This window comes from Agelaius tricolor, unplaced genomic scaffold, assembly GCF_023055355.1.
Source record: "Agelaius tricolor isolate 1412-34295 unplaced genomic scaffold, bAgeTri1.0.p SCAF_127, whole genome shotgun sequence".
NCBI classification, from domain to species: Eukaryota; Metazoa; Chordata; class Aves; order Passeriformes; family Icteridae; genus Agelaius; species Agelaius tricolor.
Window position 1 is genome coordinate 95,001 of NW_027269387.1, and position 19,322 is coordinate 114,322.

At 53.8% G+C, this 19,322-nt stretch overlaps 3 protein-coding genes across 3 annotated transcripts in view; 2 read left to right on the plus strand and 1 right to left on the minus strand.

Moving 5' to 3' along the window:
- The window catches only part of IL4I1 (interleukin 4 induced 1), a 7,238-nt gene extending 2,625 nt beyond the window's left edge, over positions 1–4,613 (minus strand). Inside the window, exons 1-7 of the mRNA XM_071420178.1 lie at positions 3,890–4,613; positions 2,135–2,349; positions 1,496–1,608; positions 1,118–1,319; positions 664–732; positions 289–422; positions 1–96 (exon numbers count right to left, since the gene is read on the minus strand). The exon at positions 1–96 is cut by the window's left edge and continues 2,625 nt beyond it. Coding sequence (XP_071276279.1) covers positions 1–96; positions 289–422; positions 664–732; positions 1,118–1,319; positions 1,496–1,608; positions 2,135–2,349; positions 3,890–3,902 — 842 coding nt within the window. The 5' untranslated portion in view covers positions 3,903–4,613. The remainder of the gene's footprint in view (positions 97–288; positions 423–663; positions 733–1,117; positions 1,320–1,495; positions 1,609–2,134; positions 2,350–3,889) is intronic.
- A 2,448-nt stretch (positions 4,614–7,061) lies between these two features.
- On the plus strand, positions 7,062–9,554 carry LOC139586615 (zinc finger protein CKR1-like). Its single transcript, XM_071420175.1, is given in 4 exon segments — positions 7,062–7,313; positions 7,402–7,537; positions 8,127–9,365; positions 9,368–9,554. Coding segments are annotated over 4 exon segments (1,533 nt in total). The 5' UTR covers positions 7,062–7,208; the 3' UTR covers positions 9,421–9,554.
- Positions 9,555–11,964: 2,410 nt separating this feature from the next.
- On the plus strand, positions 11,965–19,223 carry LOC139586623 (E3 ubiquitin-protein ligase TRIM7-like). Its single transcript, XM_071420183.1, has 8 exons — positions 11,965–12,621; positions 14,611–14,697; positions 15,236–15,463; positions 15,966–15,988; positions 16,103–16,218; positions 16,486–16,518; positions 17,323–17,779; positions 18,121–19,223. The coding sequence occupies exons 1-8, from the start codon at positions 12,106–12,108 to the stop codon at positions 18,188–18,190; spliced, it is 1,530 nt and encodes a 509-aa protein (XP_071276284.1). The 5' UTR covers positions 11,965–12,105; the 3' UTR covers positions 18,191–19,223.
- Positions 19,224–19,322: the final 99 nt, after the last annotated feature.

Here is a 19,322-nt window from a genome sequence, read left to right on the forward strand (position 1 = left end):
ATCTTCTCCACGGTGCAGTTGAACTGGACGACGTTGGGCAGCGCCTTGTGGAAGGCTTTGGGCAGCTGGTCAAACCCTCCGGTGATTTCATCAAAACTGGAAGGGGAGGAGAAGCGGGAGGTGTGGGAAGGATGAGGGGTTTAGGGAGTGTAAAAATAAAAACCTGAGCTCCTCTGGAGACACCAGCGGAGCTTGGGGGTCAGGTTAAGCTGCGAGCGGCTCCAGTTTGGGATCACTCTGGCATTTTCTGTTGTGGGGATGGGGTTGGGCTGCAGGGACAGCACTCACCTCTCTTCAGAGAAGATGTCAAAGTCCCACAGGGAGGCGAGGAAGGACAGGTAAAACCCCGAGTCCTCGTTCAGCAAGTCACCGATCATCTCAACAGCTCCTCGGCTCAGCCCCCCGACCTTGATCAAATATTCCTGGAGATCCCAGGGGGAGAGAGAGACACAGCCTGAGGTTGTTACCTCAGCTAGGGCTCCACTGGCACTGTGCTGGCCCCTTTCTCAGCCTTTTTTAAGTAGAAGGGATCATTTATCAGGGAAAAGCATCCAAAAGGTGACAGAGGATGGGATTAGAGTGACACAGACAGACCCTTCTCAAAGCAGGGAGAGCAGGTTAATTATCAAGAGCTGGTATTAAATTTACCCTCAAGCCCATTACCTTGGTAGAGAAGGAGTCGTGTTGAGCCAGATATTTCCTGCAATCGGTGGTCTGGAACTTCTTAAAAGCCTGGAGAAGAAACATTGATGTATTCACTAGAAAAAGATCAATTTCCAAAAGTGCTGCCCAAAATTCTCTCAGGATTTCAGGGTTTGGTAACCCCTGCAGCTTCTGGACATCAAGTTTCAAGCAGCTGTGCCTCGGCGTGGCATTTTCTGCTCGTCCAATTCCTGGTGGACTCCTTCCAAGGGATTTCTTATGGACAAAGAGGGGTTTTGCAACTGCCTGTCCTTGTTTCTGAACCCCTGAGGGGTTTTGCAACCTTCTGTCCTTGTTTCTGAGCCTCTCTGCTGTAGACCCCCAAAAGGACCCTGTTCTTCCCCAATTTATGGCCAAGTTTTCTCCAACTCATCTCATCGTTCAGGTGAGGGGACACCACGGGAAAACCTTGTACCTTGCTCAGGACCTCCCGGTAGAGCTGGACGGGGCTCTTGCCCCTCTCCGACGGCTTCACTGTGTAATTCAGGACATCGGGGTTCCTGTTGACCTCCTCAGCCCTGACCCGAGCGCCCTTCAGGAAGTACCAGGTGTTGTTGTCGCTCTGGATGAAAGGGTTCAGCTTCAGGTTGAACTGGCGGATGAATTCGCGGACCAGCCTGGAAAAAAGGGCGGAGTGATGGCACCAAAATCTAACCACCAACCCCCCAGCTCTGCCACCAGAGCATTTTGTCCCCTTGGCACAAACCCTGAACCCCAGGGAAGCACTGGGGATGCTTTTCCCCCCAGACTGGGCTGGTCCCTCACCTGGCCGCGGGGCTGGACACGCCCTCACCTGTGCTTGCCTGGCAGGCGCATGGCTCCCAGCTCCACGTACCAATCCTGTCCCTCGGGCCGGTACGTCCGGATCCGCCCCCCGACCCAGCTGCTCCTTTCCAGAATGGTGACCTGGAAAAAATTGGATGGAGGCTGGAGGTGTTTGGGAAATGGCTTGTTTGAAGTGAAACTCCCTCAAAACCAGGTCCAGAGGGTGGGACAGATCCCCTTCAGGTGGCGAATGAAGCACCTGTAGATCCAAACCCTCCTCTGCTGGCCAAGACACCTCTGCCTCTGGGGCAGTTTCTCATTTCCCAATTCCTGGGCTGCATTTGGACACCAGCTCCGGTGAGAAGGTTCTCGTGGTGGTTCAGGGTTTTGGGGCTCTGAAAGCAGCACCAATCTGTCCCCACGTGCCTTGCAAACCCTCTTTGAGACTCGAGGGTGCCTTGGGATGGTTTGGGAACCCCTGGAATGTCCGCTGCCCCAAAGACAGAACGCAAAGGACTCGTTTGATTCTCAGGAACCAACATCAGGGGAAATTACCGGGGACAAATCTCCTTCCCTTCCTTCAGGGGTTGAACCACTGCATTTCCTTTTCCCTGGAAGACTTTTAGAGGAGGGAAACGAGCCTGGGAGACCCGTGTGGGATCCCCACCTTGTGCCCGGCGTCGCGGAGCAGCTTGGCCGCCGTCAGGCCCCCGATCCCTGCGCCCACCACAACCACGTGCGCCGGGCGGGCCGCGGGCTCCAGCCCATCCCGCACGATCTGCAGCAGCTCCTCGTAGTCCTGGTCGTGGAGACAATACTCAGGAAAGGATGGGAACCGCTGGGCGCTCAGCAGACCCGCCAGCAGAAGGATCTGGAAGAGGGCTGGGGAGGGAAGAAGAGGAGGGAAGGCAGCAATGCGGCGTTGGCACAAACTGTGTCGGCATCCAGGACCTAAAAAGAGGAACTGGGGTGGTTGTGAAACCCCTGGCTCCAGCAAGTCCACCATGGAAGGCGCCAGGAGGTGTCAGTGAGGGTGATTCCCATTTTCTAAGAGAAATCAGCCCATACATGATTTTTTAGTTCTCCATATTCATGTTCTGCTCGTACAGCTGTTGTGGTGAGTTCCCAGAATGACTTTGACCTTCTTAGAATAAGCCCCAAAGCTTTCAAGACAGTAATTAGTGCCACTCATGTGCAAATAATTGTTCCCAGTGACCTTTCCCATACCTGGGAAAGGGAGTTTTTATATTTTTATGTGAAGGGTGGAAGGAAAAGACAGGATTGGGCAGATGGATCTGATGGGGACTTGCACAGGCAGGAGAGCTGGAGATAAAATTTCACAGGAAGGTGGATGAATGGGAGGGATGAAGGGAGATGGGATTCACCTTCTTTAAAATTCCCAGATTAAAAAATTTCTACTTAATTTTAGAGAAGAGAATTTTACTCTCCTTTAAAATCCTCTCCTCTAAAACTCCCTCCTTTTAAATCCCCTCCTTTTAAAAATCCCTCCCAATTTAAAATCCTCTCCTTTACAAATATTGTGTCTTTGAGATGCCCACAGGGAGCAGCAAACAGACCCAAAACGACCATTTCCACCAGAACAGACACAACGTTATTTAACATTTTCACAGTGGAAGAAAATTTGGGTGGAGAACCACACTCTGTCCCATCCTATCCCCTGTTCCCCCCTCTCCCCCCACCTTGGGATTTTCCTAGTTTTGGTTTCTGTTTTTCAAAATAACTAAAGAACAACTTTCATTTTCTTTTCCTTCCCCTGACTGCTGCCAATTTTCTTCCAGGGAAAAACAAAAAAAGCTTTGGAAACTCTGCTTTGGGTAATTTTTACTGCTGGAAAATCCCTGGGAATTGTGGTTTTTATTTTTTTCCGGAGCAGATCTGGGGTGGATCTGCCGGGAACACACCTTGGAGCCTTCATCATCCAACACCTGAGGCAGGCGTTTCAACAGCCCCTTGAGCTGATCAAGACACCAACCACGAGTGCGAAAAATACTCAGGAAGAATCTGCTGCAGAAATCCTGTTAACAGTGGGATAAGGTTGGATTGACCTGGAAAAAACCTATGGACCATTTGGGAGATCCTGTTTGGAGATCAGGGCAAATATCCTGGGACAGGCTCTTGGAAGTGTCACCTCCATCAGGTGGTTTTTTTGGGAAGATGTGGAGAATCTCCCCCTTCCATCAGGTGTTTTTTTTGGGGAAGATGTGGAAAATCTCCCCCTTCCATCAGGTGGTTTTTTTGGGAAGGTGCCTGGAGCTCCAGGTGACCATGGAGCAGTCCAGCTGGAAAAGGGGAGAGGTGGCAAAGAGATGGAACCAAAACACCAAACCCAGACAGCAAGGATGAAAGAAATCCAGGAAAAAGCCCACTGAGATCTCAGGATTTGAGGGGAGGAATCACTCACCAGTCCCAGTCATCTCTCCAGGAGGAAGATGAATCCTCTGCTGAGATTGCAATTCATTTTATACCCCAGCTTAACAGGGGGAAAAAAAAAAAAAAAAGCAACCTGAAGCTTCCAAAAATCCCTCTGCCAATCAGTGCAACCCGGAAGGGAGTGAAGTGCGATTTGTCATCAGAAGGGGAACCAGAAATTGAGCAGACTCAGTTTCCTCTGCTGGAATTTTTTTTTTTTTTTTGTCCCCCTTTAGTCACTGGAGCAAAGTCAGCTGTCCAGTGCATGTTTTGGGGTGTACCATGTTTACCCAGACACTGTGACCGCACCCTGCTCCTCCAGAGGCTGCAATTTCCCAGAAGGAACAATCGGGTTTGGGGATTTTTTTCCTGGTATTGCACAAAGACCGCTGAAATCTGTTCAACCATCAGGGGCATCTTTCTGAACCCCGGGGAGACCTTCAAAATATGATTTCGGGGGTGAAAATGAACATTTCTGGGGAAAATTCATCTGCTGGAGGCTCTTAGGTGCTGGGAGTTTTGGCTTGATCTTGCCTCCATTATAACAGAGGAGGTGATGAATTGTTTCAGTGGGAAGGAGACCTTAGAGATCACCCAGAACTTCACTGAAACGGCAAAAACTGGATATTTTTCCTAGAAATGAGACCAGTATTTTTCCAGAATATGGTGCCAAAGCACCATAAACTCATCTGAAGAACCATCTCTTCGTTCTTGGACCGAGAGCTCCTGCTTGGAGCTCTCACCATATTTTATGTGAAATCCACTGTGGGATTTCACTAAATATGATCATAAAACACCTCAGGATGAAGGAACATTCAGTCAAACAAAATTTAGGGAGCATTTTGCAGGGTTTTGCCCAGAATTTTGCTTTTTGGTGGTTTGTGTGGGTATTTTTGTGGTTCCTGCAGGATTCCCAATGCCACCATGTGGGCTTTGCCCAGAATTTTGCTTTTTGGTGGTTTGTGGGGGTATTTTTGTGGTTCCTGCAGGATTCCCAACACCATGGCCTTGGTTGTGCTGGTTTGAAGGCAAACCAGCGGGGGAAATCAACCCCACACAAATCCCTTGTGAGAGATTTTAAGTCATAGTTACAATTTAATAGAAAAATCACAATAAATGCAACGTATACAGAAAATTGCCTTAAAACCACAGAGTGAGAGCATAGCCTGGCCCCTTTGAGGCAGGGTGGTGGCCACAGTCTGGTTAAGCAGTAGTTTCAGGGCTGTTGAAGTGATGTTTGCAGTTTTATTAATTTATTTTAATTTTTACTTGGTGTCCCAAGTCATTATATTACGAGATTATATGTGTTCGAGATTATGTGTGCTCAGATTCGGGTGGTACATCCCCCAGGGCGGGGAGGTTCACCATGGAACGATGCAGTCCTGTGAGTCCCAGGATGTTTTTGGGGTCATTGATGGTTTCTTGACTCCTTCCTGAGCTGTCTTGGTTAAAATTGGGTGACAAAAACCTTTGGAAAGTTTGCTTCTAGAAAAACTGAAGGACTGAAGGTTTTTCTTTAATTTCTTGAATTTTTTTTTGTCTTGGAGCATGTCACCATTTAAGAAAATCCACCAGCTGGATTGGAAAAAAGTAAAAGCATCTTTTTTGGGGGAAAAACCCTCTTGGTTTGGGTCTGGCTTTATGTTTTATGATTTATGATTTCTGGTTGTTCCCCTGTGTGGTGCCAACATCGAACTTCCAAAACCACACCTGGAAAAACAAATCCTGAGAGATTTGGGAATTACATGGCGAAACTGGCCCAGATTTCCAGGAAGATCAGAGAGTTTGGATTGAAGGCAGCCGATTTCAGATTGCCCTGATAAAACCTGGATTAATGCGTGCCCCAGCAGGCGGCTTTGGGATCAACCTCAGCGATGGGGACATCGTCATTTTCTGGGCATCAACAATCCACCAGTTGCAAAAGTTGTCCCTCCCATCTTCCTGCTGGCATCTGCTGATTCCCTGAAGGTTACGGGAAGGTGAGTTTCAGCCTGGCACCGGTTGCATCACGAGGCAGGGAATCAGAGGGTGGGAGAAGGGATGGGGATTTCTTTCCAAGTTGCTCTTTTCTGGTTTTAAGGTTATGAAAAAAAAAAAAAAAAAAGAAAAAACAAAGTGAGGTTTCATTCCACACGTTGTGTGGGGCATCATGAGCGTGTTGGAAGGCGCCTGGAATGGTGGAGTGCGCTCACCTGGGAGCGTTTCCCTGTGGAGATGAAAAGGGACTGAAATTATGTAAAGCACCAGGAGGGAAAACCCCGTGTGGATTTATTAATGAGGTAATTAGCCCTAATGAGTCTCCGGGCCGGCAGGCACAGGTTGGAGAGCCCTGGGCAGGTCCTGGTGAGGAAAGATGTGCTTTCAAAGCATTTTCTTGTCCATCATTTCCTGCTTGGCCAGAAGATTCCCTGGATACACCTGTTGCACGCAACACTTTTGGGATTGGGGGCATAATGCAAGAAATGAATGCAAGAAATGAACTCCTCCTCCCAGGGAGGAGTTTTTATTCGTGGGGTTGTGATAACCAGCTCACCTGGAGTTTTGAGGGGAGAAAAACCACTTATTTTTACCAGGAAAACACCATCAGGGCTATTTTTCCGCGTGGAAAACACGAATTTCTTCCTGCCTGCTGAGAGAGGGGAACCAGAAGCGTCCCCTCTCTCACCTGGGCGGGGGGGGGATCCCAGCAAAACGCTTCCCAACGAACGATCCATCCCTGCTTCTGCCACCCCAATTTTCCCGGCGGATCTTCCCCAAACCCTCTGGGCACCAGCGCGGGTGAAAGGGCAGCAGCAGGAGGGGCAGGGGGCACCGCTCCCGCCCGTTCCCGCGGTTCCAGAGGGTTCGCAGAGGTTTGGGGATGGGTTTGGGATCGCGTTACCTCTAGAGGGCTCTGGCTAAGCGGAGCTGCGGCTCAGCCTCTCGTCTCTCCCTCCCGGATACCCGCTCGGGCTTCCGGAGCCGCGCTCGGCATCGCCTCCATTGTGTCCTGCTGGGGGAGGCTGCTGGGCTGCACGGGGGGCTCTGGGCATCGCCCCCTCCCTCCCTGGGAACGGAGGGCGCTTTTCACGAGGAAAAGCCCCGCGGAAGCCGGGGACGAAGGCAGGTAGCGGGGAGGAGGAGGGACGGGGATGCGGGTCGGGGATGGAGACGGCAGCGGGGGCTGTTCCCGGTTCCTCTGGGGAGGGGACAAGGGACAGGCAGGATGGAGAGGGAGCTCTGGGCTCCGCAGGGATGGGGACGCTCCCGGATGCAGCCCCGGCGCCCCGCCGCTGATTGCCGGGGAACGGAGAGCCGGGAGGAAGAGGAGGATGCTGCTGGATGGGATCTGCCGGAACGGCGGGGGCGAAGCAGGGACTCTCCTGCTCGGGATTAGTCCTGGATGGAGGGGCTGTGAAAACTCGGCATTCCCCGAGGTGACCGCAGGAGAAGGGTGAAATCTCGAGCGGGAAGCACTGTGTGTGTGGGAATTCCTCGATTTCAAGGGGTTTCTCCTCCCTGCAGGGGATTTTGGGGAGCCCCGAGGGAGGAACGTGCGTTGTTCCCTCTGCCATGGAGCCGTGGGTGCTGCTGGATCCGCGGCAGAAGTCTCTGTACCTCGACGTGATGCACGAGAGCTACGAGACCCTCATGTCCCTGGGTAAGGACGCCCCAAAAATCTCTTTCCTTGTTGTACATCCCCCTGTCCTTCCTTTGCTTCAAGCAAAGCAGTTTGGGAAGAGGGGCTGAAGGATCTGGGCAAGTTTCCAGGGGGATTTCCCCAAGCCCCAGCTCTTTCCTTAATTATTTTTCTTCAGGAAAACGTTATTGATAATTTAAATTGAAAATTCTGGAACTGGAGTGCCCCTTGGCATCTCCACATTTCCAGATCAAACTGGGATCAGCTCTGTATTGGATCTCTCTTCCTCCTCCTTGGGAGAACAAGATTTTTAGGGGGAATCTTGTTGTTGCTCTATTGTTTTTAATCCTACCCCTGCTCAGTCAGGGCCACGCCCTCCCCGTTTTCTCCTCCCTTTTCCCAGCAACTCAGGGGCTGATGAGTGAAAAAGTGACATTTTTAAGGAGAATCCTGGTGTTATTACCATTATTTCACCTCCCTCACGCTTTCACCTTTTCCTGTTTCTCCCTTTTCCCAGCAGCTCAGGGGCCGATGAGTGAAAAAGCGAAATTTTTAAGGACAATCCTGTTGTTATTCCTTTATTTTAAATCCTGTTTCTCCCTTTTCCCAGCAGCTCAGGGGCTGGTGAGTGAAAAAGCAGTGGAGAAAGGAGCACTGGAGAGCAGTGCTGGGCACTCATCCCTCAGCCTGGAGCGGGAGAAGCCCCTGGGCTCCCACCGGCGCAAAGCGAAGCGCCCAGACAAAGCCGTGCCCCCCAAACCCGCCACGCTCCCCAAACTCGGCTGTGCCAAAGCCCCACGCGGACAAGGACCGGCCCGGGAACGGCCGTTCAGCTGCGCCGACTGCGGGAAGAGCTTCCCGTGGGCCTCGCACCTGGAGCGGCACCAGCGGGTGCACACAGGCGAGCGGCCCTTCGGCTGCCCCGAGTGCGGCGAGACCTACAGCCAGAGCTCGCACCTGCGGCAGCACCGCCGCACCCACGCCGCCGGCGACCGCCCGCACAAGTGCGGCGACTGTGGGAAGCGCTTCGCTGCCGCCGCCGAGCTGGCGGCCCACGGCCGCGGCCACGCCGCCGACAAACCCCACAAGTGCGGCGACTGCGGGAAGGGCTTCGTGTGGGCCTCACACCTGGAGCGGCACCGCCGCGTGCACACCGGTGAGAAGCCCTTTGGGTGTGCCGAGTGCGGCGAGGCGTTCAGCCAGGGCTCGCACCTGGCCAAGCACCGCCGCAGCCACGCCGGCGAGCGGCCGCACCGCTGCCCGGCCTGCGGGAAGACCTTCAGCCAGAGCTCGGACCTGGCGCGGCACCGCCGCACGCACCTGGGCAGGAGGCCGCTGCGCTGCGGCGACTGCGGGAAGCTGTTCCGGGCGGGGCCGGCGCTGGCGCGGCACCAGCGGTGCCACGGCCGGGAGCACTCGCACCGCTGCAGCGACTGCGGGAAGGGCTTCGTGTGGGCGTCGCACCTGGAGCGGCACCGGCGCGTGCACACGGGCGAGCGGCCCTTCCCCTGCGCCAGCTGCGGCGAGCGCTTCACCCAGAAGGTGCATCTGCTGCAGCACCGCAAGACGCACTCGCCGGAGCGGCCCTACAAGTGTGGCGACTGCGGGAAGCGCTTCGGGGAAGCGCCGCTGTTCCTGGTGCACCAGCGCGGCCACGCTGAGCACAAGAGCTACACCTGTGATGATTGCGGGAAGGGATTTGCCTGGGCGTCGCACCTGGAGCGGCACCGGCGCGTGCACACCGGGGAGAAGCCGTTCAAGTGTCCCGAGTGTGGCGAGGCGTTCAGCCAGGGGTCACATCTCAGCAAGCACCGCCGCAGCCACCTGCCCAAGGCTGCGGGGCCCTCGCCAGGACACGGCTCACTGGGGACACGCCTGGAGCTCGCAGCAGCGAGGAGCCCTAAGGACTAAGAGGCTCCTCGGTGTGATGGATGTGGAGAGACAACTTCTCGGGAGGTTGCAGTTTATTGCAGCTCCGAGACACATGAAAAGTCTCTGTTTCGGCCCACACGTTCAAAGAATGAATCGGAGTTCTTCACTTCTCAGTCTCAGAGTTGTTTATTGTATCTTATCTATAAAATTTTTCTCCTGCCCAGCCGAGGTCCGCTCAGCAGGATAGTCAGAGGCACTCTGACTGCCCTCGGGGCGGTGTTATCTCTTTATACCACAAACTACGCATAACATGTTTCCAATTACTTTCCAATGCCTATCTCCTATGTTAGACAGTGAGTTTCTACTCTAAACCCATCTGTAAGTGCCAACATCACAGCAGAAGATGGAGGTAGAGAAGAAGAAGAAAGGCTGGACACACCCAAGTCCCTCCATCTTGTCCCCAAAACCCCTATTCTAAAAACCCCAAAATCTACTTTTTCACCTAGTGATAATTTTATTATTACATTACTTAAACTTCTGTGGCTTTCAGGCCTTCCTGCAAAGCTGGTAATTTGCTCCACGGGTCATAATCAAACCCACAGGTGTTCTGGGCTGTGTGCCAGGGTCTCTGAGCCCCCTGGCAGGGGTCCTGGCTGCTCTGGACACCCAGAGGGATGCACTGAGTTCCGACAACAACGGAGGGAAAACTTGTCTTGGACACCAGGTGACACTTGAAGGGCTCTGGGGTGGGTGACACTGCTCTGTCATGGCACAGGGTGGGATTTATCTGCCCTGGTGTCTCCCCACAGCGATAGGTGAATATTTGCACCTGCTACAGTTGAGACCTCAAAAAAGGGACAACCTGGGGGAGAAGGAGCCGATTCCCAAAGGAAACGGCACTTGGCTCCATCGGGGAAGGGTGGGGGAATCAGGGCTGGTTCTGGTACGAAAATCCAGGGGTGTTGTGCTGCCAGCAGGTGGGAGAAGGGGATGGAGGGGATGAAGATGCTCAGGGTGAGCAGGAGGTGCTGGCAAAGGGCAGGAATAAACTGGGAACCCCACACCTCGTGGACACCTGTGTCTCTTTGTTTACGTAAGAACGAAAGGAAGGAAAGAAAGAATTAAAAAAAAAAAAAAAAAGAAAAGGAAAAAGAGGAAGGAGCTGTGGGAAAAGGCAGAAAAGGGCTGCGCACAATGGCTGAGGCCCTCTGGCGGCAAGAGCTGTGAGTCAGGGCAGAAATTAAAAAAAAACAAAACCACTTTGCTCGGGGGAAAAAAATTATTATTATTATTATTATTATTATTATTATTATGTAGCCACAAGCACCACTATGCAGTGCAGGGCAATCAAATCAAGCTGTGGCAAGAGAATGAGGAGGTTAATATTGGAAATAAAATAAAATAAAATAAAATAAAATAAAATAAAATAAAATAAAATAAAATGATAAAGCTGGAGATTGCCCTAGCCAGGACAAGTCTCCAGAGGGGGCAGGTGAACCCTGAACGATGAATAGAAGACATGGTCATAAATATTTTTTTTTTCTCTAATAACACCTTGGAAACCCTTTCTGAGGGCCTGGATACACAATAAAAGCAACTCCTGAGAAATATCACAGCAACATTTTGGGGAATTTGGTGTTATTCCCTCATTTTGCATCCTCAGAACAGCTCATAGAAGAGAATTGTTTGACTGAGTTATTATCACGTTCTCCATCCTAAACCCAAAAAAATTCATTTTGGGGACAGAAATTATGCAATCAAATGCTTGAAGGGAGCAATCCAAGATTTTACAGCAAATCTGGGCCAAAACGTCGTTTTCTCCTCGCCCCTGCTCCGCAGGCCTTGCCCCCCGACTGGGCCCTGAAGACCTGGCTGCCCTCACCCAAGATGGCGGCCGGTCCCTCAGGCCGCGGGCGCCATCTTGAGCCGGGCCGCGCGGGCGGCAATGGGGAGCGCGAGGCCGCCGCCATTTTCCCTCGCGCCCTGCCTGAAGCCGAGGCCGCCATTTCGGAAGAGGGCAGTTCCGCTCTGACCCCGAATTAAATTTTTAACCCCAATTTATTCCCGTTCCCCACCGTACAGTGACAAAGTGTTTCCTCCCCGAAGCCAATCTCACCACGGACAGTGAGGAAATGTAGAGAAAAGCAGGAAAATGGTGCTGTTGTTCTCTGCATTTGTCGCATGGAGGAGGGATTGCTCCCAGTAGGGATGTAAAAATCCCTAAATCCCCTAGGAAAGGGCTTTTGGGGTCGTTTTTGTACGTCTAGAGGTTTTGAATAATTTTTCCCTGAATTCAGCTTCCTGGAGCGAATTTCCAACACTTGTCAAATAGCCCCCCCAGCGACCCCCAGACCCTTCAGCCGCCCTCAGGCCACTCCTGCGGGCCCTCACGGCCATTACCCCGCCCTCTCCTACTGCGCAAACGCAGCCACACCCCCAGGCAACACCACGCCCCCTGCCCGCGCTCATTATATACCAGGAGAGTCTGACCACGCCCACCTCATTACGGACAGCGCAAACCACGCCCGTTTTACCCTCCCGCGCAGGCGCAGCCCCGCCCCTTCCCCGGCGCAGGCCCGGCGCCGCCCCTCGGCCGTCAGTCGGGGCGGCGGAGCCGTGCGGAGCGGGTGCTCCGCGTTTGGGGACTCTCTGTGGGCACCAGCGCCACGACCGGCACCGCCGCCGGCCCCGCGGCCGCCACCGGCCCCGCGGCCGCCATGGAGGCGCCTCCCGCGCCCCCGTCCGCGCCGCCCGCGCCCTGCAGCGCCGCGCGGAGCCTGCAGGACGAACTGACGTGCCCGGTGTGCCTGGAGTACTTCAACGACCCGGTGCTGGTGGCCGAGTGCGGGCACAACTTCTGCCGCGCCTGCGTGACCCAGTGCTGGGAGGACTCGGCGCGACGCCTGTGCTGCCCGCAGTGCCGCGAGCCGGTTCCGCAGCGCCTCTTCCGCCCCAACCGCTCCCTCGGCAACATCGTGCACATCGTCCGCCAGCTGGGGCTGCCACCGGGCCCCGCCGAGCCGCCGCCGGGGCCGCCCGCGCCCGCGCCGCCGCTGCCCGCCGCCGCCGCTCCGGCCGGGCCGCCGGGCCCGCCGCGCTGCCCGCGGCACGGGGAGCCGCTGCGGCTGTACTGCGTGCAGGACAGGCGGGCCGTGTGCGTGGTGTGTCACCTGTCCCGAGAGCACCGAGCCCACACGGTGCTGCCCGCCGAGGAGGCGGCCCACGCCGCGGAGGTCAGTGCCGGGATCCCCCCTCACAACGGGGGGAGGAGTCCCATGCTGGAGGGGCGGAGGGGCTTCGGGACCCTTTCCCCGGAGGGGAAAAGCACTGCGAGCCCCCTCGGGGTGTTGGGGGGCAGTGAGACCCCCTCCCGGGTCTTTTTTGGGGTGCTGGACACCCCTGAGAAATGGGGGATGCAGTAAACACCCCAAGGACATCTCGCGGAGTTGGGGTGCCCCAGGAACTCCCTCCTTCTCTTTGGGACCCCCCCAGTTCCACGGGGAATAGAGAAATGAGCTCCCAGTCCCCCATGCTGTGTGGGGACCCCCAAATGTGTGGATCCAACGGGGGATTCCCCTCCCCAGCTAGGCGCTGCTTCCAGAATTTGGGGGCGCAGAAGGACCCGAATCACTCCAAAACACGGACAGGGCAGAGAGGAGATGGGGAGCACCCCAAGGAGATCTCACGGGGTTGGGGTGCCCCAGGGACTGCTCCCCATCAGGGACTCCCTCCTCCTCCTCCTTTGGGACCCCTCAGTTCCAATGGGAGCACAGAAATGAGCCCCCAATCCCCCCCATTTTTGGGGTGCATTAAAGGCCCCTCCAGGCTGTGTGGATCCCGCGGGGGATCCCCTGCCCAGCTGGGCGCTGCTTTCAGAATTTGGGGGATGCAGAAGGACCCGAATCACCCCAAAACACAGACACCCCCGAGATGGGGGGTGCGAGATCCATCTGGGATGAACTGGGACAGTACTGGGAAAAGGGGGTGTGCCCACCTCAGTGCAAAATCTCGCCAGCCCCCCGAAACCCAGGACCGAGCTGGGAACGGGGAGGAGGAGCGGGGCGTTATTTAATCCCTGACCCGATCCAGGATCAGGCTGGAAGTGGCGCTGGGCCCCCCCAGGAGCCGCCTGTCCGTCCCCCCCCCATCCCTTTGGAATGACGCAGAGCGAAAACGGCGCCCCCCCGGCAGCGCTGGGGCTCCGCTATGTCGCGATATGGGGCGTGTCGTGATCGCAGCGGGGGTTAATTTGGCACTGTGAAACCCCGAGGGCTCGGTGTGGGTGGGCAGGCCTCGGAATTCCAGGAACCAGAGGGATCCAAGATGCCGGACGGAGCCGATGTCGCTGCGCAGCGGCAGCAGGAGGAGGAGGAGGGAGCAGGGGAGGGGACTGTGGCATCATTAACCACCGCATATTAATTATTTGTGCTGATTAAATCCTTTTAGAGGGGGTTTTGTCCCGGAACTGCCGTGGTTCCGCTTCCGGGGACGCTGGGGCTGTCCCCCCGCCCTAAATCTGGGGTTTTGTCCTTTTTTTTTTTTAGGACACAGACGTCCTTGTGTAGATCCAGGTTGTTGCTCCCTTGGGATTTTTTTCCCCCTCGTTACCCTACTTTTATGAGTGTTTGATAATTGGTTGTTGCTGAGATCCTCCCTGCTCCGTTTTTGCCCTGATACTTGCTTTAATCTCATGGATAAATTCCAAACCCAGCAACTTCTGGCTCTTAACAGTCAAAATCCTTGTATTTAGGGTTTTAGTTATAAAATAAGTAGATTCATTTGCCCCCAGGGCCAGCTGCTGTTTGCAGGGGCTTCTCTGCCCTCCATGGAGGTCAAATTACTTAAATAAGGATGAGCTTAATGAATTAATAATTAATAATTTAGTGAGCAGTTCATTAAAGGCAGTAGTTCCTCCTCTTGGGGAGGAGTCCAACCCAATTTTGGGGCACCTTGAGGAGGGAGAATCTGGGAGGAGGCTGGGGGTGGGACCAGGGCATTTGTTTCCTCACAGACAGATAAAATCAATTGACTTTTTTTTTTTTTTTCAGTTTTTGGGCTGGTTGGGGTGAAGTTTGGTGGTTTTGTTAGGTCAGGGTAGCTGCTGGTTCCATCTCCAAAAAAAAGCCCCAGATTGGGTGAATTTGACCATTTTAACAGCAGCAGCGTTTCCATCGTGATGGCCCACGGGGGCAGAATTCCCAAGGGATCCTTTGTGCTTTCAGGAGGTGCCCCAGGAGCACCTGAGCTCCCTGAGGAAAGGGCGTGAGGAGGCCAAGGCTGAGCGGGAGAGGCAGAGTGAGGAGCTGCTGGTGAGTGCTGGGGGTTCCAGAGCCCCCAACCGGGAGGGTTCAGTCTCACCTGGGCATTTCCTGGCTGTGAAAATAAATTTGGGTTCCCGTTCCCCATGCGAATCCCAGTGAGGAGCTGCTGGGACCCCCATCCAGGAGGGTTCAGGGCATTTCCTGGCTCTGGAGATAAATTTGGTCCCACCTGGGAGGTTCCTCATCCCCATGGGAATGAGGGTTCAGTTTCACTGGGGAATTCTCTGGTTCTGGAAATTTGGGTTCCTGTTCCCCATGGGAGTCCCAGTGAGGAGTTGCTGGGAGCCCCATCCAGGTGGGTTCGGTGTCACCTGGGGCATTTCCTGGCTCTGGAAATTTGGGTTCCCCTTGCCCATGGGAGTCCCAGTGAGGAGTTGCTGGGAGCCCCATCCAGGTGGGTTCGGTCTCACCTGGGGCATTTCCTGGCTCTGGAAATTTGGGTTCCCCTTGCCCCCGGAGATTCTCTCCCCAAGCTCCGTGGCTGCGGGGACCTGCCCTCACGGGGATGTTGGCCCTGGAACTGCAGAAACAGACGGAGGTGGAGAGGCAGAAGATCGTGGCCGAGTGCAAGGAGCTGCGGGCGTTCCTGGAGGAGAAGGAGCAGCTGCTGCTCTCCAGGCTGGAGGAGCTGGAGAGGGACATCGGGCGCCGCAGGGACGAGAGCGTGGCGCGCCTGGCCGAGGACATTGCGCAGCTGGACAAGCTCCTTGCAGAGCAGGGCGGGGACGGTGGCACGGGGAGCACACCTGGCGAGGTGGGACTCCAAAAATTCCCGCTCACGGACAGAAATCCGGTGTAGTGGGCAAAAATACCTATTTATGGGGATGGAAATTCTGTTTAAGGGGACAAAAAAGGGGTGAAAAAAAGGAAAGCAAGAATTTCCATTTATGGGTCAAAATATTTATTTATTTATCAGGGGAATATCCTAATTAGAGGGACAAAACCTGTTTATGGGGGTGAGAATTCCATTTATGGGGAGAAAAAAGTCCTGTTTATGGGGTGGAAAAAGGTTCCATTTATGTAGGCAAGAATTTCCATTTATGGGTCAAAATTTTTATTTATTGGAGAAATAAATTTATTGGGTAAAAAATTCTATTAATGGGGTGGGAAATTCCACTTGTAGATACAAAAATACCTTTACGGGGACAAAAGTCCCTTCATGGGATCCTCCCAGTTTCTGGGGAGGATTTTGGGATATCTTGAGATAGGAGAGATGCCGATCCTAACAAATTCCTTGGGTTTTCTTCCCCTTCCAGGGCGTCGTCCCAGCTGGCAGCAGGTGAGTGAGCTGGGTGAACCTGGAGGCTCTCAGCTGGAGCTGGAGCTGGCATTTCCACCCTTCCCAGGGGGAACTCCTTGATTTTCTGGGTCCCTGACTCCCGTGTCTCCTCAGCCTGGAGAGCTGGATGTTCCTCAAGCCTGAGCCCGGCTTTTCCGAGCTGGAGAAGAAGCTGAAGAGTTTTTCCCAGAAGAGCGCGGTGCTCAAGGAAGTGCTGCTGGAATTCAAGGGTGAGCCTGATGAGATCCTTCCTGGAAAAAAAAAGTGCTTTCCCAGCCAGGATCCCACGTGGAAATCCACCAAAATGGGGGCTGGGATGGAGCCGGGCTCCAATTCCCCCCCTGGGCTGGCTGGGAGAGCTCTGCGTTGTTCCCTCATCCTAGGGAAGAGGTGGAAAAGGGATTTCCCTGGGATTTGAGTGTGGGAGTGTGGAGTTGGGATCATTCCCATGGCTTGAGCAGTTCTGGGGATTCAACTCCTTCCTTCTCTTCCCACAGAAAATCTGCGCTTTGAGCTGGAGAACGACACAGGTGAGGCCACGGAGACTGGGATAACAGCTCTGTTGTCCAGGGGTTTGCATGGAATTGGCTGGGATTTGGGGCTGGGACTTCCCTTTTCCAAGAGATAGTGTGGGAATTTACTGGGATTGGGGGTTACGGGGGAGTCTAACCTGCCTTTTCCAGGGGTTGAGGTTGGAATTGCTGGGCTTGGCTTCTGTGTGGGCTCTTCAGGATGCTCCAGGTGGCTTCACCTGGGTCCTTCCCCTCTGGTTTGGGGCACAGAAAATTCTATTCTTAGCTAGCCTTCTGACAAAATAATTTCTTCCATTCTTTTACTATCATTTTAATACAACGTATTATAATTTAAATATATAATTAAATATATAATGATTTATATAATTTAATTATATAATAATGTATAAATAATTTATATTTATATATAAATATAACTATATATATTATATATATTAAATATAAAAATATTTATAATTTATTTAGAATTTAATTAAAATTTATTATTTAATTATAATTTAATAATGTAATTATAATATATTTATAATTTCATTATTATTTAATTATTATTTAACACAATAGTATAATAAAAGAATAAGTCATTATTTATTACAATAGTATTATTTAATACAATTATTTAACACAATAGTATCAGAAAACAATAAATCAATCCCCCTCAAACACAGAGCCAACATTCTTGTCCCTTCCTCCCTAACCCTCACCCTCAGACCCCTGCCAACACCACAGCAGCTATTAATAGCATTAATACAATTAATAGTACTGTATTAATCGCATCACCGCCCGCCTCCCATTCCCCCACAGGCGAGCTCTCCCTGGACCCCGACACGGCCAACCCCTACCTGGTGCTGTCGGAGGACAAGCGCAGCGTGCGCCTGCGCGGGGCGCCCCAGGAGCTGCCGGCGCACCCCAAGCGCTTCGACTACGCCTTCTGCGTCCTGGCCTCCGAGGGCTTCTCTGCCGGCCGCCACTACTGGGAGGTGGAGGTGGGCGACGGGGAGAGCTGGGTGCTGGGCGCCGCCCGCGAGTCCGTGCGCCGCAAGGAGAAGGTCGACTTCGCCCCCGAGGAGGGCATCTGGGCGGTGGGGCTCAACTGGAAGGGCAAGAATTGGGATCAGTACCAGGCGTTCACCTCTCCCGAGACGCCGCTGTCGCTGTGCGAGCGGCCGCGCAAGATCGGGGTGTACCTGGACTACGAGGGAGGGTGGGTGGCGTTCTACAACGCCGACAACATGGCCCCCATCTTCACCTTCACCGCCGCCTTCTCCGAGAGGATCTTCCCATTCTTCTGGCTCTTCTACGTGGGCTCCTCGCTGTCCCTCTGCAACTGAGCCCCCGCCCCGCTCGCTGGTGGTGTTCCCCCCTCTCTCTCTCCCCCTTGCCATCCTTAGGTTTTCCTTTGCTTCTGAGCAAAACACCCCAAATCCCACCCCTGGATTTTTTTTTTTCCTGTTGCAGTTCAAAGTTTTTGAGTCTTTTTACCCTCAGAAATCTTCCTCGGGGGCGTTGGTTGGTGAGGGGGCTCCTTGAGCACCCCTTCCCCATTGCTGGTTAAACACCCCCTGTAGAGTTCATTTTGTGTTCTTTCTTTGGAGTTGGAGCCTTCTCCGAGAGGATCTTCCCGCTCTTCTGGCTCTTCTACGCGGGCTCCTCGCTGTCCCTCTGCAACTGAGCCCCCGCCCCGCTCGCTGGTGGTGTCCCCCCTCTCTCTCTCCCCCTTGCCATCCTTAGGTTTTCCTTTGCTTCCCAAATCCCACCCTTGGCTGTTCAGGGGGGATTTTTTTTTTTTCCTGTTGCAGTTCAAAGTTTTTGAGTCTTTTTACCCTCAAAAATCTTCCTCAGGGGTGTTGGTTGGTGAGGGGGTGGGCTACTTGAGCACCCTCTCTCCGTTGCTGTTAAACACCCCCTGTAGAGTTCATTTTGTGTTTTGTTGCTGGTTAAACACCCCTGTAGAGTTCATTTTGTGGTTTTTTTCTTTGGAGTTGGAGCCCCGTGGAACAGGGAGAGGCTGATCCCATCCTGCTTCGAATAGTAGCCAAAGCTTTGTGTCCCCCCCTCGCCCCTAAAATGCCGTGTGGAGATGAGGGGTCTCGTGTCCCCCCCCCAGTTTGGGCACCGTTGCTTTGCAGGTCATTTTCACCCATCCCATCCTGACTCATCCCATCCTCCCTGGGGAAGGGGCCGAGCCCGTCCTGCTGTCGCTGAGGGACCCTCTCTCCCCTCTATTGTCCCCCCTTCTCGTGTCCCCATCTCCCCACTGCCCCCCATGTCCCTTTTTGCCTCCTCATCTCCCCCACTGTCCCCCCTCATTCCCCTTCTCATCTCCCCCGAAATTCTGGGCTCTATTGTCCCCCCTCCTTGTGTCCCCATTGCCCCCCATGTCCCTCCTAGCCCCCCCATGGCCCCCCATGTCCCTTTTTGCCTCCTCATCTCCAGCACTGTCCCCCCCTCATTCCATCTCCCCTTCTCTCCCCCTGAATTCTGAGCCCCTGGAGTGCCAGGATCCCAGCAAGGGGATTGGGATGTTTGGGGTCACCCCAAAGCTGGGCTGGGGGGGTTTTGGGGGGGCTTGGGGAGGGGGTTCTGTGTTCCAGGTGTGATCTTGCCCGCTCCCCTTGTGCCCTTCCCCCTGCTGCTGTTCGTGTCCTTTGCCCTGTCACTGTTAGTGGGGAAATAAAAGTTGCTGTGCAAAAAAAAAAAACAAACCAACCCTAAAACGCGATAATTTGGGGGTTTTTGGTGCTGGGAGAGAGGAGGAAAAGCTGCTCCTGCTTGGGAGGGGATGGAGACAGAGATGTCCTGGT

What these genes read in the sequence shown, in the direction of transcription:
- LOC139586623 (XM_071420183.1), top strand. Translation starts at nt 12,106, where the DNA reads ATGGAGGCGCCTCCCGCGCCCCCGTCCGCGCCGCCCGCGCCCTGCAGC. An exon ending in AGGCGGCCCACGCCGCGGAG is followed by an intron (nt 12,622 to 14,610) that starts GTCAGTGCCGGG and finishes TTGTGCTTTCAG; the next exon opens with GAGGTGCCCCAGGAGCACCT. An exon ending in GGCAGAGTGAGGAGCTGCTG is followed by an intron (nt 14,698 to 15,235) that starts GTGAGTGCTGGG and finishes CTGGAACTGCAG; the next exon opens with AAACAGACGGAGGTGGAGAG.